This window comes from Gopherus evgoodei, chromosome 1 (genome assembly GCF_007399415.2).
Source record: "Gopherus evgoodei ecotype Sinaloan lineage chromosome 1, rGopEvg1_v1.p, whole genome shotgun sequence".
NCBI classification, from domain to species: Eukaryota; Metazoa; Chordata; order Testudines; family Testudinidae; genus Gopherus; species Gopherus evgoodei.
In genome coordinates this window covers 78,868,513-78,892,126 of record NC_044322.1, presented here as the reverse complement: position 1 = coordinate 78,892,126, position 23,614 = coordinate 78,868,513, and the positions used below count along the sequence as shown (strand labels likewise).

At 43.9% G+C, this 23,614-nt stretch overlaps 1 protein-coding gene across 1 annotated transcript; it reads right to left on the bottom strand.

Moving 5' to 3' along the window:
- Positions 1-262: 262 nt before the first annotated feature.
- Positions 263-23,417, bottom strand: CLN5 (CLN5 intracellular trafficking protein). Its single transcript, XM_030566882.1, has 4 exons — positions 23,215-23,417; positions 19,200-19,365; positions 17,532-17,757; positions 263-2,928 (listed from the first exon to the last, which is right to left on the bottom strand). The coding sequence occupies exons 1-4, from the start codon at positions 23,331-23,333 to the stop codon at positions 2,417-2,419; spliced, it is 1,023 nt and encodes a 340-aa protein (XP_030422742.1). The 5' UTR covers positions 23,334-23,417; the 3' UTR covers positions 263-2,416.
- Between the last annotated feature and the right edge of the window lie 197 nt (positions 23,418-23,614).

Sequence of the window (23,614 nt, the reverse complement as noted above, 5' to 3'; positions counted from 1 at the left end):
ATATTTCTTCATTAGGACCAATGAGTTTTGCATTATCTTGCTGTATTCAATTGCTCTTTGACACGTGCTTGTTTTCTTAAATTGTTCTCATCTTTATCTTGGTTCCTTCATCAGTCTCTTGGGGAGTTACTCCATGCTGGTTTTGATCACAGCTATCTTGTCCTGAGTGATAGGTGCCTGCTTCATCTTTAGAGTTATCAATCTGCCCTCCTTTGACATCTCAATAGGGGCATGTTGCAATCTCCTGGCACCTTTATATCTGTTCTTGGTTCCTCCCAAGACCATCTGGTCCAGTGATGGCCTTCACACTTTTCTTCTAACACACACTTTTCTCATTCACACACAAAACAGGATTGATTTGAACAGGAACATCAAATTGCAGTGCAGGAGAAAACAATCATTGCATTCTTTTACCTATTTCAAAAATGCTAATTTTAAACCTACAACAAAGTGGTGACCCTAAATGTCTCTTACTGCCTTGAAATCAGCTTCAGACAAGATTCTGGCTGACGCATCTTTACGAATGGCACACTAGGCCATTCGTTTCTGGTTTCAAAAAGGGTGGCTGGCAGAATATGATCAAATCATATCATACATCAATACATGCTTTATTTTTCATTCTAAATTATACAAAATACAACCATAAAATCCTAGTACTACACAGACAGACTGCAAACTCAAATTAGATGTGATTATTCCTGTTCCATCAATACCTGTCACCTCAGCAGGTTACCAGTAGCCAAGTGTTCAGCTGCTCACTCCCTTGAACCATAGTCAGACTTTGCACACTTAAAGAAGACAATGTAGCTGTGAGGTGTTAGACTGGAAATAGTGCCCTAGCTATTAAAGAATTACAGCTGAAAAAGCATCACTAAAAACTTCTCTACAGTCACTTGCAAATTCAGAGCTGCAGGGGACCCTACTGCTGGATATCCCAAAGTAATGATCTGTTCCCACTTAATACTTCACTGCTCTAACTGGAATGGTACCTTTAATGCGGATATCTGTCCACTGCAGCCTGTGGAGTCAGTGACATGCATATTAAGCAGGCTATTAAAAAGCACTAGTAACTTTAATGCTTTTAAAAAATGTTAAATTAAGATTATTAATACTTTAGCTAAATCTGGCTCCTACAGCTCTCTACAAGAGAATCCATCTCTTGCATATGAAAAATACGTAAGTATAATACTTTTTAAAAAGCCATACACGTGCTGTGGTCCTTAGGACTATGGTACATTGATATTGATTTATTTATGCCTAAATCAGGCTCTTTTTAAAGAAGTATGTTAGAATTTAAGTAGTAAGAGGATGCATCAAGACTTCTAGCAGTACTCTGACAGCCACTTTGTGCCTATTCTTGAAGGTGGTGTGGGTTCTTTTATAAAAATGAATAATGCTCTTTTGTTTCATATTCCTTCAACTCTGTGAATATGAATTTTTGAAGGCATCACAGCTGGCTAAATTCCTTCACAAACAGCAAGCTTAAGTAGAAACAAATCTCAAGCACTGACCTGAAAAATCTCATTTACTTTGGGTTAAGTTGAGAAGAAAATAATCATTACTGTAGCTCTTTGATGGTGAAGGTCCCTAGCAGGGGCCATGGTGTACCACTTAAAGTGTGTATGTGGTGGGGGTCAGAGATTTCCCCCTGCTCAGGTGTCCCTCCCCCTCCCGCTCCCCCCCCCACACCTTATCACACTGACCCCTGGATCCCCATCCTGTCCAATCTGAGTGAATAGCATTGAAAGCCTGTGTGTAAGGTCACAGCACCACTCATGTCAGGCCCAGCTACCTCTCCATTATAAGTGAGCGGAGCTGAGACGTGGCCACTCACGTTTGGTCTGGCCAAAGGACCAGCATATGGGCCCTACCATGATTTGTGTTGGCTAGTCAGTTCCAATACTTCTTTCATTTGTGTAAGAGACTTAAGTTGTATCTGAGGGGAGCCAGCCTTATCTATGCTTTCTTTAGTAATTCTGGTAAGGTGTCAGGCTGTCCAAAAGCAAAACACAAACCACCACCATCACCTTCTAACAAAGGAGTGATCAGCATGACAGCTGTAATCTACCAACAGCTCTCAACCCATTTCCATGTCTGCTCACTTCCTCATGTTCCAGGACAACTCGTCCCAGTTCCATCCTTTCAAATATGAAATGTACAGCGTTCCAATGAGTAAAAGGTACATCTTTGATGGAGTCAAGCTAGCAACCCACTGTGTCTGCTGGTAACCAGCTCCTGTAGACTCCTCTCTTTAAGGAGGAGCAGATGACTTGCAACCATGTGGCCAATGACAGGTCCAAACCCCTTGAGAATTCTGGGGCTGTAATGCTGCTAGCAAGAAAGGGGACTCTTTCTTCACCCAAGGCAGGGCAGAAGAGTCACTGAATAGCCATACAACCTACACCTAATGAAATAATTACAAACCAAGCCGTGTATTGTCTTCATTAGGTAAAGGGATCTCTTCATAAGTTATTTTGATGTAAGGGGACTTCACAGGTAAAAGCCAGTAGTCTAAGTTGTAAAAGAGGTAAAACTGGTGGTTCAAGACAATCTGATCTACTATTTTTAAAACATTCAAAAAGAACTCTTCAACAGACTGAGGAGGTTTGAATGGATAGTAGAAATCTCTTATGGCTGCAGCCACTGTTTTGTTTCCTAGAGGTCCAAAAATAGATGTTTCATTCCCCAAGTAAATGGGTTCTCCAGTAAACAAAGTAATGGTGGTGTAATTTGTTTGTATCTTATTAAATATAGCCCCTAAATCAGCCAACTTCTGGTATGTTCTTAATATAAATTTCGAGCATTCATAAGATTCAAACCACACTACCGCATGCTTGTCAGGACTTGCTCGAACTGTCCAGGTTTCATAGTATATCCCAGTTTCGTTGTCATATTGTACCCATTTTGCCATTTGGTTAAACATTGTTCCTGTAAAATATAGAAATAGGATATGTCCATAAGCATTATGGAAAACAATACTGACAAATGCATACAATTCATAGATTACAAGACTAGAAAGGACCATTGTGATCATCTAGTTTGACCCCGTGTATAACACAGGCCATAGAACTTCCCCAAAATAATGAGCATGCCTTTCAGAAAAGCATCCAAACACCCACCACAACCCTTGTTAAATTGTTCCAATGGTTAATTACTAAGGCTATGATTTTGTCATGAAGGTCGCAGAAGTCATGGAATCCTTGACTTCCAAAGACCTCTGTGACTTCAGCCCCGTCGGCTGGGAGCTGCAGGGTCCTGCTGCCTCCCGCAGCGGCGGGGAGTTGTGAGGTACTCTCACCACCGGAGGCAGCAGGTCCTCAAGCTCTGAGCCACCATGGGCAGTGGGGGTACCCTGCAACTCCCAGCTGCTGTGGGCAACAGGGGGACCCCACAGCTTCCTGCTGCCAGGGGTGGGTGGGAAGGGGGACCCTGCAGCTCTCTGCCCCACAGGTGGTGGGGTCCCAGAGCTCCTAGCCACCCTGCAGCTGCCCAGCCCCTTCCCATTTTATCATGGATATTTTTAGTAACAGTCAGGGACAGATCATGGGCTTCTGTGAATTTTTCTTTACTGCCCCTGACCTGTCCGTGAGTTTTACTAAAAATATTAATGACAAAAATCTTAAGCCTTATTAATTACCCTCACTGTTAAAAATGTACACCTTATTTCCAGCCTGAATTTGTCTAACAAACTTCCAGCCATTGGATTATGTTATACCTTTTTCTGCTAGACTGAAGAACCCATTATTAAACATTTATTCCCCATGTCATCGCTTAACTTTCTCTTTGTTAAGCTAAACAGATTGACTTTTTTGAGTCTATTACTATCAGGCACATTTTCTAATCCTTTAAACATTCTCGTAGCTCTTCTCTGAACTCTCCAATTTGTCGACATCCTTCTTGAACTGTGGATGCCAGAACTGAACACAGTATTCCAGTAGTGATCACACCAGTGCCAAATACAGGGATACAGACAGAGGTAAAATATAGGGTTATAAAAACCAAGGTTCCACTATGTATGCATTTGAGGATTACATTAGCTCTTTTGGCCACAGCATCACACGGGAGCTCATATTCAGCTGTTTATCCACCATGACTCCAAATCTTTTCTGGTGTCACCGCTTCCCAGGATAGAGTCCTGCATCATGTAAGTATGGCCTACATTCTTTGTTCCTAGATGTATACATTTACATTTAGCCATATTAAAACACACAGTGTTTGCTTGCACACACTTTATTAAGCAATTCAGATCAGTCTTCATTATTTATCACTCCCGCTATTTTTGCATCATCTACAAACTTTATCAGTAATGATTTTATGTTTTCTTCCAGGTAACTGATAAAAATATTAAATAGCATAGGGCCATGAACCTGTCCCTGTGGGATCCACTGGAAACACACCCACTCGATGATGATGATTTCCTGTTTACAATTATATTTTGAGACCTATCAACTAGACAATTTCTAATAATTTAATGTGTGCCATGTTAATTTTATATCATTCTAGTTTCTAATCAAAATGTCACGTGGTGCCAAGTCACATACCTTACACAACTCTAAGGGCTTGTCTTCACTACTATGCTAAATCGGCTGCCGCTGCAGTCTTGCCCGTCTCATATCCATTCAGAATGCTCTTGCAAAGACTCTTTTCCTAGCCTGTTCCTTGACCACACCACCACTCTCTTCCCTCCCCTTTCCCTATTGCATCAAACATAAGCTGCTGATTTTCACTTGTAAAGCCTTTAACTGCCTATCCCTACACTACCTAGCCATCTCTCATTCACTAGCCTCTAACTGACCCATGATGCCAGCATCCATCACTTGTTAAATTTTCAAATAAGCACCTGTGCTTTCTCACATGCTGCCCCTCCCCGTTTCAGTGGGGCACCCCATACACACCAGAAAGCCACTTCATTGTTCTCCTTCAAATCTTTCCTTTAAAAAAGCCCCTTTGCCTCAAAGCCCACAAAAAACTTGACAAAGGTTTGCGGAGACCACTCCCTGTCATACTGACCAATATTGTCTCACTGTTTCCTGGTACGCCCCTATCTGTCTGAATCCACCTGTTTTCTCCTGTTTGTACTTAGATTGGAAGCTCTTTGGGGCAGGAACTGTCTTTTTGTTCTGTGTTTGTACAGCACCGGGGTCCTCCTGAGCCATAACTGGGGCTCCCTAGCTGCAATACAAACAACAAAACAACAACCACCACCACTCAATTCTTTTATCACTGTTGGTTGAAATTTTGGAACTGCCTAGGATTCTGGTTCATAATACAGTCATAAATCCTGTATTAACAGCGACCCTGCCATTGTATGCTGCACAGAGAGGAATTTTAATTACACTTCATATTCTTGGGGTGTACTGCAGTGTATATCGTGGGATGGTGTTTCCCTCTCTTCACAAGGCTGGGATTTTTATCGTTAAATAAAAAGGGCTGCCGCAACAAACTTATTAAAAGATTATGCATGAACTGGGCATGCAATTGAAATTATAAAATTATCATCTTTACTTTTTTAATGTTTTAAAACACATGCCCTTACTAGCAACTCTGTGCCCCTTTAAAGTGATGTTCAGATATTACAAAATGTAAATCCCAAAACTGGCAGAAGTTACCCAAAAAATGTTCAAACCTACCCGCTGAAGAAATTCAGCCCACACACATTTCTTACTAAGTTAAAGTCTGAGGGAGTAAAAATGCCATGCAGTATTTTCTAAAGGTCAACACACTCCGTTGTCCGAGCAATGAAAAAAGTGATTTCCAGAGCATTCTCCTATCACAGTGAAAATACCAGAAAGCCACAATTGCACAAAAAATTCTGTGGTGTTAGGAGCCCAAAACTGCAGACTCTTGGTAGTGCTGATTTGCTTAGTTTTTGCAAGATTGGGCCCCAAAGTCATCAGGACCAAAACCTACAAGAAGGTCCTACAGAGGTCTGTCCTGGATCTGACACTGTTCAATATTTTCATTAATGATTTGAATGATGGAGCGGAGATTATGCTTATAAAATTTGTGTCTGGCACCAAGGGGGAGAGGTTGTAAACACTTTGGAGGACTGGATTAGAATTCAAAAATGATATTGACAAATTGGTTTGAAATCAATAAGATGGAATTATCTAAAAGACAAGTGCAAAGTACTAAAATTCACAACTCAAAATCACAAATACAAAAAATGGGGAATAACTGGTTAGGCAACAATAAGGCAGACAAAGATCTGGAGATTATACTGTATCACAACTGAATATAAATCATCAATGGGGCAATTGCAAAAAAGGTTACGTCATTTGGGGACATATTAACAAGGGTGTCATATACAAGACCCGAAAGGTAATTGTTTCAATCTACTCAGCTCTGGTGGAGCCTCAGCTGGAATACTGCTTCCAGTTTTATGCTGCACACTTTAGATAGATATGTACGAATTAAGAGAAAGTCCAAAGAGAGCAACAAAAAGGATAAAAGGTTTAGAAAACCTGATCTGTGAGGGAAGGTTGAAAGAACTGGTACTCCTGGGGGAGTTCTGCACAACTGCGAGCAGAAAAATCTGCCTCTCCCCCCCACCCTCCCCGGATTCCATTTGCCTCCTTGCAGAAAATGGTTTCTATGGCGAAGCAAAGAGAAGTGGCACCAGTACTCACTCATCCCTCCCTGGCAGCTAGGCAGCTCAGATGCGTCTGTTCTGTCATAGGGGGAAGGGGCGGACTGGGGATGTCCTGGCCACCCAGGGCCATTAGTCTCAACTGGGGGAGGAGGGGGGAGGATCTAGGTCAGATCAAACCCCAAAATCTTCCCCTGGCTGCAGGAAGCTCTGCACTGTGGATGGGTGTGTCTGGGGGTCGGGGTGGGGTGGGGGAGTCTCAGCAGTTGGGGATCCAGATGCACGGAGGCTGGGTGGACAGGGGGCACAGCTCCCTCTACAGTGAGCCCTCCTCCTACCCGTGCACCAAGAAGCCTCCCCCCACCGAGCCCTCTCCGCATCAGGAGCCCCCTGCACCCAGAAACCCTCACTCAGCTCCCCAAGCCCCTATCCCGCCAAGCCTCACCCCTGTATCAGGATCCCCCCACACTCGGACCCCCATCCCACTGAACAGCTGCACCCTGACCCCTCCACACCAAGCCCCGCTCTCTCTCCCCACACACACTGAGCCCTGACCACCTTCACCTAAATTCCCCTACAGAGTCCCATTCCCCCTGCATTCAGAACCCCGCATTGCTGCCTCCACCCAGATTGCGCCACCCAGAATCCTGGTGCTCTTGAGGGAATTCTGCACCAAATATTTTAAATTCTGCAATGTTCTGCATATGGTGCGGGAAGGATGGGAAGGAGACTTAGGGTGGGGAGTTAGGGTACAGGAGGGGTGCGTCAGGGGACTCAGGGCAGGGGGCTGGAGTGCAGGAGGGGTGGAGGTGAAGCAGGGGGCTCAAGGCAGGGGGTTGGGGTGCAGCACAAGGCTCAAGGCAGGGGGTTGGGGTGCGTGGTGCACGAGGGGTTCGGGGTGCGACTCTGGCCTGGAACTGCTTACCTTGAGCGACTCTGGATTGGCAGCAGTGTGCAGCAGGGCTAAGGCAGGCTCCCTGCCTGCCCTGGCCCCACGTTGCTCCCGGAAGTGGCTAGCATGTCTGGCAGTAGCTCCTGGGGGTGGGGCTTCACCACACATTGCCCTTGCCTGCAGGTACCACCCCCAAAGCTCCCATTGGCTACAGTTCCCCGTTCCCAGCCAATGGGAGCTGCGGGGGGCAGTGCCTGCGCACAGACTCCTCTGCTCCCACTCTTCCAGAGGCCGCAGGGATGTGGTGTCATCCGCTTCCGGGACCGGCGCAGGGCCAGGGCAGACAGGGAGCCTGGCTTTGCCTCGCTGTGCCACAGGGCTGGCAGTGCCACAGGGCTGGCAATCCCACAGGCCAGATTGAAAGCCCTGACAGGCTGGATCCAGACCGCGGGCCGTAGTTGGCCCTCCCCTGCACTAAGTAGTAATGACCATAATACAATTAGATTCAACATCCTAGAAAGGAATTGTCAGGGTTCCTTCCCCACTTCGAACTCTGGGGTACAGATGTGGGGACCCACATGAAAGACCCCCTAAGCTTATTTTTACCAGCTTAGTTTAAAAACTTTCCCAAGGCCCAAACTCCTTCCTAGCCTTAGTATTGCTGCCACCACCAAGTGATTTAAACAAACATTTAGTGAGGCCACTTGGAGCCCTACCTTGCCCAAATATCCCCACAAGCCCGTAAACCCCCTTTTCTGGGGAGGCTTGAGAATATTATCCTCACCAATTGGTACCCTTGCATCTTAAGAACAATGAAAAATCAATCAAGTTTTTAAAAGAAGAATTTTAATTACAGAAAGGGTAAAAGAATCACCTCCATAAAGTCAGGATGGTAAGAACTTTATAGAATAACAAAAGACTCAAGAACACAGAGGATTTCCCCTCTAGGAAAAACCTGTAAGTTATAAAAGAAAGGAAAGATAGAAAATGTGGCAAAAGAACACCTTGGCTTAACCACGAGATCTTGCGTGATCTAAAAAATAAAAAAGAGTCATATAAAAAATAGAAAATAGGACAGATTACAAAGGATTAATATAGGCAAAGAACACAGGAATGCAGGGGCAAGATTAGAAAGGCGAGGGCACAAATGAGCTCAAACTAGCTACAGGAATAAAGGGAAACAAGAAGACTTTTTATCAATACATTAGAAGCAAAAGGAAGACCAAGGACGAGGTAGGCCTACTGCTCAGTGAAGAGGGAGAAACAGTAACAAGAAACTTGGAAATGGCAGAAATGCTTAATGACTTCTTCGTTTCGGTCTTCACGGAGAAGTCTGAAGGAATGCCTAACATAGTGAATGCTAATGGGAAGGCGGTAGGTTTAGAAGATAAAATAAAAAAAGAACAAGTTAAAAATCACTTAGAAAAGTTAGATGCCTGCAAGTCACCAGGGCCTGATGAAATGCATCCTAGAATACTCAAGGAGCTAATAGAGGTTGTATCTGAGCCTCTAGCTATTATCTTTGGAAAATCATGGAAGACGGGAGAGATTCCAGAAGACTGGAAAAGGGCAAATATAGCGCCCATCTATAAAAAGGGAAATAAAAACAACCCAGGAAACTACAGACCAATTAGTTTAACTTCTGTGCCAGGAAAGATAATGGAGCAAGTAATTAAGGAAATCATCTGCAAACGCTTGGAAGGTGTTAAGGTGATACGGAATAGCCAAGCATGGATTTGTAAAAAACAAATCGTGTCAAGCCAATCTGATAGCTTTCTTTGATAGGATAGTATCAGAGGGGTAGCCGTGTTAGTCTGGATCTGTAAAAGCAGCAAAGAATCCTGTGGCACCTTATAGGCTAACAGACGTTTTGGAGCATGAGCTTTCGTGGGTGAATACCCACTTCATCAGATGCATGTAGTGGAAATTTCCAGGGGCAGGTATATATATGCAAGCAAGCTAGAGATAACAAGGTTAGCTCAATCAGGGAGGATGAGGCCCTGTTCTAGCAGTTGAGGTGTGAAAACCAAGGGAGGAGAAACTGGTTTTGTAGTTGGCAAGCCATTCACAGTCTTTGTTTAATCCTGAGCTGACTGTGTCAAATTTGCAGATGAACTGAAACTCAGCAGTTTCTCGAAGTCTGGTCTCGAAGTTTTTTTGCTGCCGGATGGCCACCTTAAGGTCTGCTATAATGTGGCAAGGGAGGCTGAAGTGTTCTCCTACAGGTTTTTGTATATTGCCATTCCTAATATCTGATTTGTGTCCATTTATCCTTTTCCGTAGAGACTGCCCAGTTTGACCATAGACTTTAAGGTCAGAAGGGACCAATGTGATCATCTAGTCTGACCTCCTGCACAAAGCAGGCCACAGAACCCTACCCATCCACTTCTATAACAAACCCCTAACCTGTGTCCGAGTTATTGAAGTCTTCAAATTGTGGTTTGAAGACCTCAAACTGCAGAGAATCCACCAGCAAGTGACCCGTGCCCCATGCTGCAGAGGAAGGCGAAAAACCTCCAGGGCCTCTGCCAATCTGCCCCAGAGGAAAATTCCTTCCCGACCCCAAATATGGCGATCAGCTAAACCCTGAGCATGTGGGAAAGACTCACCAGCCAGCACTCAGGAAAGAATTCTCTGCAGTAACTCAGATCCCATCCCATCCAACATCCCATCACAGAACACTGGGCATACTTATCTGCTGATATCAAAAATCAATTGCCAAAATTAAGCTATCCCATCATACCATCCCTTCCATAAACTTATCAAGCTTAGTCTTAAAGCCAGATATGTCTTTTGCCCCCACTACTCCCCTTGGAAGGCTGTTTCAGATCTTCACTCCTCTAATGGTTAGAAACCTTCATCTAATTTCAAGTCTAAACTTCCTAGTATCCAGTTTATACCCATTTGTTCTTGTGTCTACATTGGTACTAAGCTTAAATAATTCCTCTCCCTCCCTAATATTAATCCCTCTGATATATTCATAAAGAGCAAGCATATCCCCCCTCAGCCTTCTTTTGGCTAAACTAAACAAGCCAAGCTCTTTGAGTCTCCTTTCATATGACAGGTTCTCCAGTCCTCGGAACATCCTAGTAGCCCGTCTCTGAACCTGTTCCAGTTTGAATTCATCCTTCTTAAACATGGGAGACCAGAACTGCACACAGTATTCCAGGTGAGGTCTCACCAGTGCCTTATATAAACGGTACTAACACCTCCTTATCTTTGCTGGAAATACCTCGCCTGATACATCCTAAAACCACATAAGCTTTTTTAACGGCCATATCACATTGACGGCTCATAGTCATCCTGCGATCAACCAATACTCCAAGGTCCTTCTCCTCTGTTGCTTCCAACTGATGCATCCCCAATGTATATCTAAAATTCTTATTATTAATCCCTAAGTGCATGACCTTGCACTTTTCACTATTAAATTTCATCCTATTACTATTACTCCAGTTTACAAGGTCATCCAGATCTTCCTGTATGATATCCCGGTCCTTCTCCGTGCTAGCAATACCCCCCAGCTTTGTGTCATCCGCAAACTTTATTAGCACATTCCTGCTTTTGGTGCCGAGGTCAGTAATTAAAAGGTTAAATAAGATTGGTCCCAAAACCGATCCTTAAGGAATTCCACTAGTAACCTCCTTCCAGCCTGACAGTTCACCCTTCAGTACGACCCGTTGTAGTCTCCCCTTTAACCAGTTCCTTATCCACCTTTCAATTTTCATATTGATCCCCATCTTTTCCAATTTAACTAATAACTCCCCATGTGGAACCGTGTCAAATGCCTTACTGAAATCGAGGTAAATTAGGTCTACCGCATTTCCTTTGTCTAAATAATCTGTCACCTTCTCAAAGAAGGAGATCAGGTTGGTTTGGCACAATCTACCCTTAGTAAAACCATGTTGTAATTTGTCCCAATTACCATTGACCTCAATGTCCTTAACTACTTTCTCCTTCAAAAATTTTTCCAAGACCTTACATACTACAGATGTCAAACTAACAGGCCTATAGTTACTTGGATCACATTTTTTCCCTTTCTTAAAAGATAGGAACTATGTTAGCAATTCTCCAGTCGTACGGTACAATCCCTGAGTTTACCAATTCATTAAAAATTCTTGCTAACGGGCTTGCAATTTCATGTGCCAGTTCTTTTAATATTCTTGGATGAAGATTGTACATAGCAGAGGGGCATTGCTGGCATATGATGGCGTATATTACATTGGTGGATGTGCAGGTGAATGAACCGGTGATGATGTGGCCAATCTGGTTAGGTCCTGTGATGGTGTCGCTGGTGTAGATATGTGGTCAGAGTTGGCATCGAGGTTTGTTGCATGAATTGGTTCCTGAGCTAGAGTTACTATGGTGCGGTGTGCAGTCACTGGTGAGAATATGTTTCAGGTTGGCAGGTTGTCTGTGGGTGAGGACTGGCCTGCCACCCAAGGCCTGTGAAAGTGTGGGATCATTGTCCAGGATGGGTTGTAGATCACTGATGATGCGTTGGAAGGGTTTTAGCTGGGGACTGTATGTGATGGCCAGTGGAGTCCTGTTGGTTTCTTTCTTGGGGTTGTCTTCCAGTAGGAGGCTTCTGGGTACAAGTCTGGCTCTGTTGATCTGTTTCCTTATTTCCTCATGCAGGTATTGTAGTTTTGAGAATGCTTGGTGGAGATTATGTAGGTGTTGGTCTCTGTCTGAGGGGTTAGAGCAGATGCAGATGTACCTCAGTGCTTGGCTGTAGACAATGGCTCGTGTGATGTGCCCGGAATAGGGTGGTGTTATACCGAAAACCTACCAACCGCTATGCCTACCTTCATGCCTCCAGCTTCCATCCCGGGCATTTCTTTTTTGCTATTACTTACTATTTCTGCAAGACTAGATGCTTAGTTCAGATATACTTAAGAAGATGTAATTTCCTTTCCTGGTTTCTTGGCTGGCTCCAAGAGACACAGACCAAAACCTTCCCCCACAGATTTGAAAGTATCTTCTCCCCTTATTGGTCCTTTTGGTCAGGACCCAGGTTATCTGAGCTTCTTAACCCTTTACAGGTAAAAGAGGAATTAACCCTTTATAGGGTAAAGGGGGATTTTATGCTACCCTTAGCTGTATGTTTATGACAGGAATATTTCAATAAAAAGGAGGAGACTGGTCAAAAATGCCCTAAAGTCAAAAGTAAAGGCAGTTAAATCCTTAGATATGGCATAAGGAAACAATAGCAGAGTCTCAGAAGGAATGTATACCTCTGAACAAAAAGGAACAAGGAAAGTAAAAAGGCAACCAGTCTGGCTAAATGGCCAAGTTAGAGAGGTTATTTGAGCCAAATAGATCTTTCCAGATTTGAAATCTAATCCCAATGAAACCAATAAACACACACAAATTACAGCAAGCAGTATGTAAAATGGAAATTAGAGAGGCTCACATGGATTCTGAAAAGCAAACAGTTAAAAGGGATAAAAACAAACTGAAATTTTGTAAGTCTATTAGAAGTCAGAAGCCTGCAAAAGAACTGGTGGTCTACTGAGTCAGAGGAGTGAAAGGGAGCAATTAAGGAGGGACACTGCTGAGAGAATAAATGATTCCTTTGTCTCAGTCATCACCATAGAGGATGCCAGGGAGACAGTTACCTCAGACCTGTTCTTTTCTGGTAATACACAAGAGGTACTACCAGACATTGAGGTGTCAGAAGACAAGGTGATGGAGCAAACTGATAATTTACAAAGCACCTAGTCACCAGGCCCAGTGTACGTCCAAGAGTGCTGAGGAAACTTAAGTATGAAGTGGCACAGTGGCTACCAAAAACACACAATCATTAAAAAACAGCTAGTATACTTTGGACAGAAAGGTGATATCTATGTCAGGAGTTGGCAACCTCTGGCACGTGGCTTGCCAGGTAAGTACCCTGGTGGGCCGGGCCAGTTTGTTTACCAGCCGTGTCGGCAGCTTCGACAGACCGTGGTTCCCACTGGCCACGGTTCGCCGTCCCAGGCCAATGGGGGCAGCGGGAAGCCGCGGCCAGCACATCCCTCGCCCACACTGCTTCCCGCTGCCCCCATTGGCCTGGGACAGCGAACTGCGGCGCATAGGAGTCGCAATCCACCGAACCTGCCGACGCGGCAGATAAACAAACTGGCCGGGCCTGCCAGGGTGCTTACCAGGGTGCTGCCCCCAGCCCTGCTTACCCTGGCGAGCCATGTGCCAGAGATGGCCGACCCCTGATCTATGTTTTAAGAAGGCTCCAAGGCTGACCCAGGGAATTACACACCAGTAAACCTAACAGCTGTATTTGATTGAAACAATAATTAAAAACCAAATAATAAAACACTTGGAAGATCATGATACAATGAGGCCTAATCACAAGGTTTCTGCAGAGGGAAGTTGTCTCAATAATCTCTTAAAATTCTTTATAGGTCAATAAAGTAGTGGGCAAAGGAGAAAAAACTGACATAAATTATTGACTTCAACAGCCTTTCAAGAAGGTCCCTAACCAGAACCTACTAAAGAAGCTAATTAGCCCTGGGGTGAGAAGCAAATTAGTGTCATGGATCAAAACTAGTTAGCATACAGAAACAAGTAGACATAAATGGTCAATTTTCATCATGGCACAAGGTTAACAGTGGGGTACCTCAAGGTTCTGTGCTAGGTCCAGTGATGTTTACTACATTAACAATCAGGAAAGGATGCAAGTAAGATGCAAGAAAATTTGGAGACGTTATAGAGTTATTTAGGTTAGTCACATCCAGAGATGGCAGTGATACACCAAGATAAATAAATGGAAAGTACAACTGCAGACGAAGGTCAGTATTGGTACATCCAAAGTAATGCACATTGAAAGTGGGGAAATTGAATTACCTAAGGGGTTTCAAACGCAAATGACCACGAGGGCCACATGAGGGCTAGTTCATTGGTCCGAGGGCCGCATCACTGACAGCCCCCCCTGCTGCCCCCGGCCCTGCCCCCACTCCACCCCTTCCATGAGGCCCCACCTATTCGCACCCCTTCTCTGCCCCTATTCCAACCCCTTTCCTGAAGTCTCCACCCCAACTCTGCCCCCTCCCTGCCCCCAGATGGTGCATGAGGGGTGTCGTGGGGACTCAAGGCTGGGAGTTGAGGTGCAGCAGGGGGTTGGGGTGCAGGCAGGGGGCTCAGGGTGCAGAAGGGGTGTGGGATGCAGCACGGGGCTCAGGGCAGGGGCCTGGGGTGCAGCAGGGGGTTGAGGTGCAGGCAGGGGGCTCAAGGCAGGGGAATGGGGTGTGGGATGCAGCAGGGGGTTGGGGTGCAGGCAGGGGGCTCAGGCGAGGGAGTTAGGGTGTGGGATGCAGCAGGGGGCTCAGGGCAGGGGATTGGGGTGCGAGATGCAGCAGGGGGCTCAGGGCAGGGAACTGGGGTGCAAAAGGGGTGTAGGGTGCAGCAGGGGGCTCACGGCAGGGAGCTGGCGGGTGGGGTGCAGGAGGGCTTCGGGCTCCATGGTGGCAGCGGTGCATACCGGGGCCAAGGCAGGCTGCCAGCCCCAGCCCCGCTCTGCTCCAGAAAGTAGCTGGAACCATGTCCTTGTAGCCCCTGGGGAAGGAGGGACGCAGGGCTCCGCATGCTGCTTGCCGCACCTCCAGGTACCTCCCCCGAAGCTCCCATTGGCCACAGTTCCCTGTTCCCGGCCAATGGGTGCTGCGGGGGGAGGGGGCGGTGCCTGGAAGCAAGGGCAACACATGGATGGAGCCCTCTGCTCCCCTTCCCCCCCATCCCCGGCCACAGGGACATGATGCCAGCCACTTCAGGGAGTGTCGTGGGGCTCGAGGGGGGCAATCCTGCGGCTGTAGTTTGCCCACCCCTGGCCTGGAGGTAGGCTGCAGGAAATAGCATCAGCGTAGACAGATTCATGAAAACCACTGCTCAATATGCAGCTGTGTTCCAAAAAGCAAATAAGGTTTTAGGATGTGTAAGAAATACTATACCACTATTAAACACTGGTGTATCCTCATTTGGAATATCATATGCAATATTGGTTACCCCACCTAAAACGGGGCATTGCAAAATTGGAGTGGGTTCAGAGGATGCTGACAAGAATGATTATGGGTGAGGAAAAATTATCGTGAAGAGAGATTGAAAAGATTGGGACTGTTTACCTCAGGAAGGAAGGTAGGAGGGGATCTGATACATATGTATAAGATAATAAAAAGTCTAGAGAAGGTTGATCAGGAATTTCATTCTCCATGTCTCACAATACAAGAACAAGGGGACAGTCAATGAAACTGAGAAGTACCAAATTCACAGCTGATGAAATACTTTTGCATACAATGAATAATTAAACTGTGGAACTCATTGCCACAGGATGTCACCAAGATGAAGAATTTAACAAGAATTAAAAGAGGGATTAGGCATTTACAAGGATAACAAGAACATCCAGTGTTACAACAATCAATGCTAAATATTTTTGGAAGGGATATAAAACGACATGCTTCGGGGCTTAAGCCAATCTCTAATTAAGAAGTAGGAGGCAATCATGGGGGTTAGATTATCCCACATCTCCCTACTGTAGTTTTTTTTCACCTGCTTCTGAAGCACTTGTTGCTGACCATTGTCAGAGACAGGAAATTGGAGTAGATGGACCATGGACCTGATCCTGTCTGGCAAGTCCTATGCACACCCAATTTGCACATGTACATACGATTATACAAGATACATGGTAACAGAGATTCAGGTCAAAGATGTATGAGTGTCATCAACATGCTGCAGCACTACAACCCAAACCATCTGACTTTCTCCCCAAGCAGATTCACATATGTGCCAGAGAATAGGGAAAATGGAACAGAGTCAAGGATTACCCTTCACAAAAATCCCTTGGGAAAATGAGCAACCTGCCAAAACGACACTACAGCATCTCCCCAAGAGGAAAGTGCCTCACAAGCGATATTCTAACCACTCCTGCTAGGACCCACAGGAAAGGTCAAAAATACATTATGATCAACAGTACCAGAGGCTACCAACAGATATGAAAGAACTGGTGTGGATGTCTAATCAATATGGAGGAGGCCCATGTATTTAATAAATTAAGGCTCTGTTACATTATATGGGCTGCTTTTTATTGAGCAGCATCAGTCAGGTGGAATCTGCAGACTCCAAGGTTGAGGTGCCAAACTGATGAAAATGGAAGGGAACTTAGGTAGAATAACACATCACAGTAGCGTTTGAAACACACAGGTCTGTAGTTTTAATCTGATTTTCGCTGTTTAGAAAGAAAAGCAGCCTGTGCCAGAGACTTAGCAAGCTAGGTGTATAGAAGTATTCAGTATATTCATTTTATTTAAAAGGCAGCAGATTCTTGTACGACCTTTGCATGCAATCTGTTTAGTATTTGTTAAGGAGAGTGTTATTTTTATCCTAGCATTTCAGTTTCACATTGAGGAGCTGTGATGAGCCCATAACGTAGACTGAACCAAGAAGCTATTTTGGTGAGCTATACAAAAAGACTAATTATAATAAATACACCACTTGTCCTGCAATATGTGCTAGATAGGCCTGTTACTGCTACTGGGATTATTTGCAGTTTTATGATACAACAGTTGGGGGGAAAAAAAAAAAAAAAGAGATGAGTGACTGTAGCTGTTCTTGAGAGCATTTCCTTTTATGTCCTACTTATTGGTTCAAGAGCACAACACAATTCTCTCAATTTTTCCATTTAAAAATTCATCTGCCACTTCACAGCAGGAGGCTGTGTTCCAGCACAAGTGTATGAAAAGAGGCCAGAATGGTTCAGCTGTTTTGCTATTTTTACACTCAAAAGACTCCACTATTTTTGCAGAAGTGCTCACGTGACATACTAAGCAATTCTCACTTAACAGCATCTTTTTAGCATAGCTTGTTCAAAGGACAGTATTACCATATCACTTCCTATATTAAGAAAATTAGAAGAGTAATATTTCAATTTCAAATTAACAGCTTTAGTCACCCTGCACTGCAAATGACTCACAAAAAATGAGTGGAAAGATACTGTCTGACATGAATGTGAGCCTGTCTTAATATATTATGGTATTAGTGTCACCACAGGATTCTGAAATCTACCTGATATAGCGGTCACCAGAACCAAGGTCCCATTTTCCTTCCAGTGTACATCATCTATTCCTTCATAAAAGCAGGCAGCTCCCTGATTACACCAGAACGGTGCATCCACGTCAGGCCGGAGATGCGGAAATGTGCAGTTCCCAAGTTGGAAGAGTTCATACCATTCCATTGTGTAATTTTTGCCAGTTAGAGAACTCTTGAAGCCAACAGCATCATGCATAATATTCTGAGGAAAGATCATGAACACAAAGAAAAACAGTTTTGTAGTGCCAACTTCACTTTCCATTACTTATCTACTGTATAGTAGTTTAGAAAATAGGGTTCTGTAAAATGGGATGTACCACACTAAATTACACAAATACTGATTCACATCATACTTGTCTGTATCCTGCACTGACTTCCATTTGCAGCTTGTAGTAGTGGTAATTACGAGTTAGCTATTCAATCAGAGTTAGGCATCAAACTTCCTCTTATCTCTGCATATCCCCCCTCCAATACCCCAAATAGTGGACCAAACATCAACAAACGAAGATCCTTTTGTGGACCCAATCCTGTACAAAGTAATGTAAACCATTTGAAAACTTCAGTGTTGCCATCTACAAGCATTCAAAAGTCATGAGTCAGGCCCCAAAATCATGGAATTACCTCAAAATTCATGCTGTTAACAATAAGTGTTGGATTCAGTCTATTTGCCTTCTCATTTTTTACTCTCTAGAGCAGTGGCTCTCAAACTGGGGCCACCGCTTGTTCAGGAAAAGCCCCTGGCGGGCCGGGCCAGTTTGTTTACCTGCCATGTCCGCAGGTTCAGCCGATCGCAACTCCCACTGGCCATGGTTCGTCGCTCTAGGCCAATGGGGGCTGTGGGAAGGGCGGTTAACACGTACCTCAGCCTGCACTGCTTCCTGCAGCGGCGAACTGCGGCCAGTGGGAGCCGCAGTCGGCCAAACCTGTGGACGCAAGCAGCGGCCCCAGTTTCAGAACCACTGCTCTAGAGTACACATATTTAAGCTTCCCTCTGCAATCATAACAGCTAGAAATTTACTTTAAAAAAAAGCAGCTGAGATTCTGTTGCATTCACATGATTCCAGGAGCTGAGGCTTTAAGAGAAACACCATATATTGTGAGACTTGTAATAGAAGTCGAAAGAGTTGGCAACACTGTTAGCGAGTGATCCACAGGGCAGACTGCAGCTGGTTATTCAGATCAGAAAGGTATCCATGTTCATACAAAATTTAATTCAAATCAGACTTTGTTTCTGTGAGATCTTATTTCTTTATTTAAAAAAACAAAGCTATAGATGTATAAGATTAACAAGATCTTTCCTACAAACTAGCCAGATATTTTGTTATAAAGGACCAATTCAAAGTGTTCTTTGTAAGTGATGTTAAAGTCAATGCAAATAAATATAAGTTAACGCACACAGAATACATTTCCAATCCTTGGTATGTAAGGGCAAAAATACCACATTGTGTTCTTTTCCTACTCTGTCTTGAATTACTTCCATAACTCTTGCTTTCAAGGTTAGCCGTTTTCTAGCCCATAGCCTCCAATACTCCACACAACTATGCTAAAATATTATAATGAATTAAGTCTTACTGTTGACATTTGCTGCTGAATTTAACTGATTTGAAACTAATACATTTTTGTTAAATGAAAACATCACCCTACCAAATGTCCAAGCAGATCCCCATATTTGAATTCCCACACTGGAGCTTGTAATCGATAGACTTCAATGACATCCTCATTCTTCATTACTGGAATGGGACAGCCAGTAGGACAGAAAGTGTAACGAGCTTGACAATAGGGATCTGTTTTCGGACGGTAATCAAAACGCCTATGTTTAAAAACAAAAGCATGGAAAACTTTCAGTGTAGCTTCAGAAGAAAGGTAGCATGCCACAAAAGACACTTATAAGAGCCACTTTTCAGAACAGCCTCTAATGGCCAGATTTTTAGAAGTTCTGAATACCTGGAGCTCCCCTTAAAACCAATGGGAGCTATGAGTGTGCAGCACCTTTAAAAGTCGTAAGACCCCAACCCCAAAAAACACATATACAAATGAGTTCATAGGATTACTCAGGTGCACGTTTGTAGGACTAAGGCGAAAAATTGTACCTTCAATATGTGAGTGCAAATAATAAAATTTAGATGTCTAATATGGGAAAAAATGTTAATTGCACTGTAATGTACTTGCACACACTACACTGTGGCCACAAGATTAAAGGTTGGTTTAAGATCTGTTTCAAAAATTGGTCCCAAGGGCTTTTCTACACAGGAAATAGCTATTCTGGAATAACCATTCAGCAATAAATATTCCAGAATAGCACCCCTGCAGACACTATTCTGGAATAAAAGTGACTTTACTCCAAAATAATTACTCTCCTCACAAAGTGGAGTAATTATTCAGAAACGAGATCACTTTTATTCTGAAACAGAGTGTCAATAAAAGGGAGTTATTTTGGAATAGCTATATTATACCTCAACAGCTATTCTGGAATAAAGATGCCAGTCAATTTCCCCCATATAAAGACGGCCTAAGAATCTGAAATCCACACATTTCTTCCAGAGATTTTCAGCTCTTCCAATAACCTCATTCTAGGTAATCACATCTTGTTTTCACAATAACTGAAAAACAGACTCTACATCAGGGGTCGGCGACCTCTGGCACACGGCTCGCCAGAGTAAGCACCCTGGCAGGCGAGGCTGGTTTGTTTACCTGCCGCGTCAGCAGGTTCAGCCGATCGCGGCTCCCACTGGCTGCAGTTCGCCGCTCCAAGCCAATGGGGGTGGTGGGAAGCGGGCGCAGCACATCCCTCGGCCCATGCCACTTCCCACCACCCCCATTGGCCTGGAGTGGCGATCAGCCCTGCGGACGCGGGAGGTAAACAAACTGGCATGGCCTGTCAGGGTCCTTACCCTGGCAAGCCACATGCCAGGGGTTGCCGACATCTGCTTTACATGTATAGTACTATCAATATAGAACATAAAACCATGATTTCTCCACTGCAAAAGTTCTCCAACGACCTTCAAATTCTACTCTAACTCATTCACTATATTTCACTTAGGTCCTGTTCCTTCTCACATTAAATTATAAACAACATCCAAATCACACAATTTAAATATCCCTCCCCAGATATTAAATATGCTTATTTCAGTAAAGGTATGAGATGATCAAGCCCTTATATGCTTTATGAGGGTTGGTTTTGCTTCAACTAGTTTGAAATTATAGGGCCTAATTCTGCGCCCACTGAAGTCAACGGCAACCCCCCCACTGACTTCAGTGGAGGGAGGAACAATCCCACAGTTACTATGTGTTTTGTTTCCGTTCTAGCATTCAGTAATCAGTCTTTGATACTATTTCTATGTGATGTGCTTTGATACTATTTCTCCAATCCCCCATACACTCACTAGATGTGGGACAGGGTAGAGTGAGGTGTTAACTATTACAAGTCCTTCCCCACATAAGTCAGACAAAATTTCTACACATATTACTATCCCTTCTCCCAAAATCCTCCGACAATCACATACACAATTCCATTTGTTTATTAAATGTACAGGCTATGGAGCAGGATTTAAACTTCCTACCAGACATAGAATTTCATCTGTGTTCAGTAGTAAGCTCCAGCTATAGAGGAGAGGAAAGAAATACAGAATTGAATACTAAATATTCTTCCACTGTGATTTTGATTGCTGAGTTTCTTTGGGGCTTTTGTATTTGTTAACTTAAAATAAAAAAATAATCAACCAGATTAAAATTTGTTCTGTGGACTGCATATAGCTTAATATAATTAAACCAGTGAAACAACTCCTGGCATTAAAGTTAAGCATGTGTGCTTGCAGGACTGGAATCTTATCTACCTTTAATAAAATTAACTAGCTGACATGCATTAGAGAGAGAGAGAGCATGTGTGTGAAAATATTAAACACATTTGGTTCACCAAAAACAGCTGCAGATCTGAGAGGACAACCTAGGAAAAACAAAAAGTGGCTATGCAAAAATATCACCTTCAGCAGATCAGCTCCCTGTGTAAATTCAGAATCTTATCTTCTCACTTTATAACACTGAATATTTAATTTAAAGAAAAAAATTCTATGGTACAATTAACTTCTGTTAGCACTGAAGATTCCATACAACCATAGAACAGTGAGCAGGACTCCATATCAGTTCATGCATCAATAACGATTGTTAACTAAATTACAATTACAAAATATTTTGACCTGATTTTCTGAGGCCTCAGTCACCTGCAGCTCCTGCTTACAACAATAAGAATTAAATTATAAGTATCACTAAAAGTTAGGGCCCTTATTACTGTTTGTGGCCAAGATCCACCAGTTAGAAAGAACACAGCTTGATTTTCAGATTCCAGGTCAAGTCTACAGGACCTATTCTCTTACTTGTAAATTGAGAATTTGATAGGATGTCATGACAAACAAGGAATTACTCTGGATGACTTAAAAAAGAAGTCTCAAACTTTAAATTATTTATTTATTTATTTTTTTAAAAGGTTCAGTTGCAGCCAGTAGGGAATCATTAGTACATATTTATAGTCTCTCTGGATATCTGAGTTTTAAATGGAAAGCATGTCAGGTGCTTTAACTATATCACTATTAACACTTCATTATGTACAACAATGAAATGCGAGGATGGACTCTACCAAACTAAAATAGGTATCAGAAAAAAGGTGTCTCACTTAAACAGTCCGTTGGCAAACTAGATTTATTAATGTACTAGAACTAGTAAAAAATTACTAAAATGGTTCAAGGAGTCCTGACACAGACGCTCCAATTTTTAGGGAACTTAAACAACACCCTTAGAAGATGGAAAATCACTGTAGAAAAGAAATCAATGGTGACCTCAACATCTTTCAGCACTCTGCAGTTTTCAGGCTTGCTCTTGACTCATTACAAAATTCCTCAATCTAGACTGCAATTTTGAAAGCAAAAACCAAAAAAGCCATCTTAATTAGTTACACAATATTTCACAAAACTTTTTGCCAACTCAAAGCAGTGAAGCCCAATGACTTCCTGGAGTTATGAAACCTGTTTTCAGAGACTGCCCCTGGTTTTTTGTATTTGTTTAAGAATCTACCTTTTACAAGCAGAAAAAGGGAAGCAATTGCAGTTTCTATGCTTAAACAGTTCAGAGATGGCTTGATTTATAATGTGCTGTACATAAGAATGGCCACACCGGATCAGACCAATGGTCCATCTAGCCCAACTAGCTCATTCCCTCTGAAGCATTTGACACCAGCCACTGTCAGAGGACAGGATGCTGGGCTAGATGGACCATTGGTCTGACTCAGTATGGCCATTCTTAAGTTTTTTAAGGCTTTGACCAAAACTGCAACTTGCAAAATGTTACTCACTTGTATAGTCCCAAATGATACAAGTCAGCCCTTTGATTTCAAAAAGAGCTACTTGGCCAAACAGATACTTCTCCTGGGATTAGCCACTTCTGCAATCAAATCCAGGGGGTCACTGTAGTGCTACAGGCTGACACTCAACCTACGCCTTTTTAACCATGTGATCCCCCTGAACAAGGAAGCTTTAAATTGTCTGGTTTACACACACTCACCCAAAGAGGAGAGGGAAAGAGGCTCTGACTTAAGTGTCTAAAACCCCAAAGTGGGAGTGATACACACACAGTGAGCCAGCCTTGCTTCCTGTGCAGACCACCAACTCACCTGTAAGGCACAGGCCACGTGCGCTGCTGCTGGGGCTGGGATCCTGCAAGGGAGGCAGGCATCCCAACCACTAGCAGCAGCAGCAGCAGCAGCAGCTCCCGGTGGCAACCGACCCTCATCCCTCGGCGCAGCCCCCGCCGGGAAGCCCTGGCCGCTGCTCCAGACGCCCGACCGCAGCGAGCGGTCCCGGGTGGGGATGAAGCAGCTGACTGGAGTCTGCCCGTCACATGGCCGCCGTGACTCAGCCCTGGCAAGGGCGGGGGGACGCTACTGCCTCGATTTTCCTTTCGCTTTCGGGCTCCTTTCCTTCCTCCGGCCGCGCCTCCCCGCCGCCCTCTACTCGTCTGCACCACGTGGCCGGCTCAGGGAGTCGCGGGGCGGGGCAGTGGTTTGGGGACTG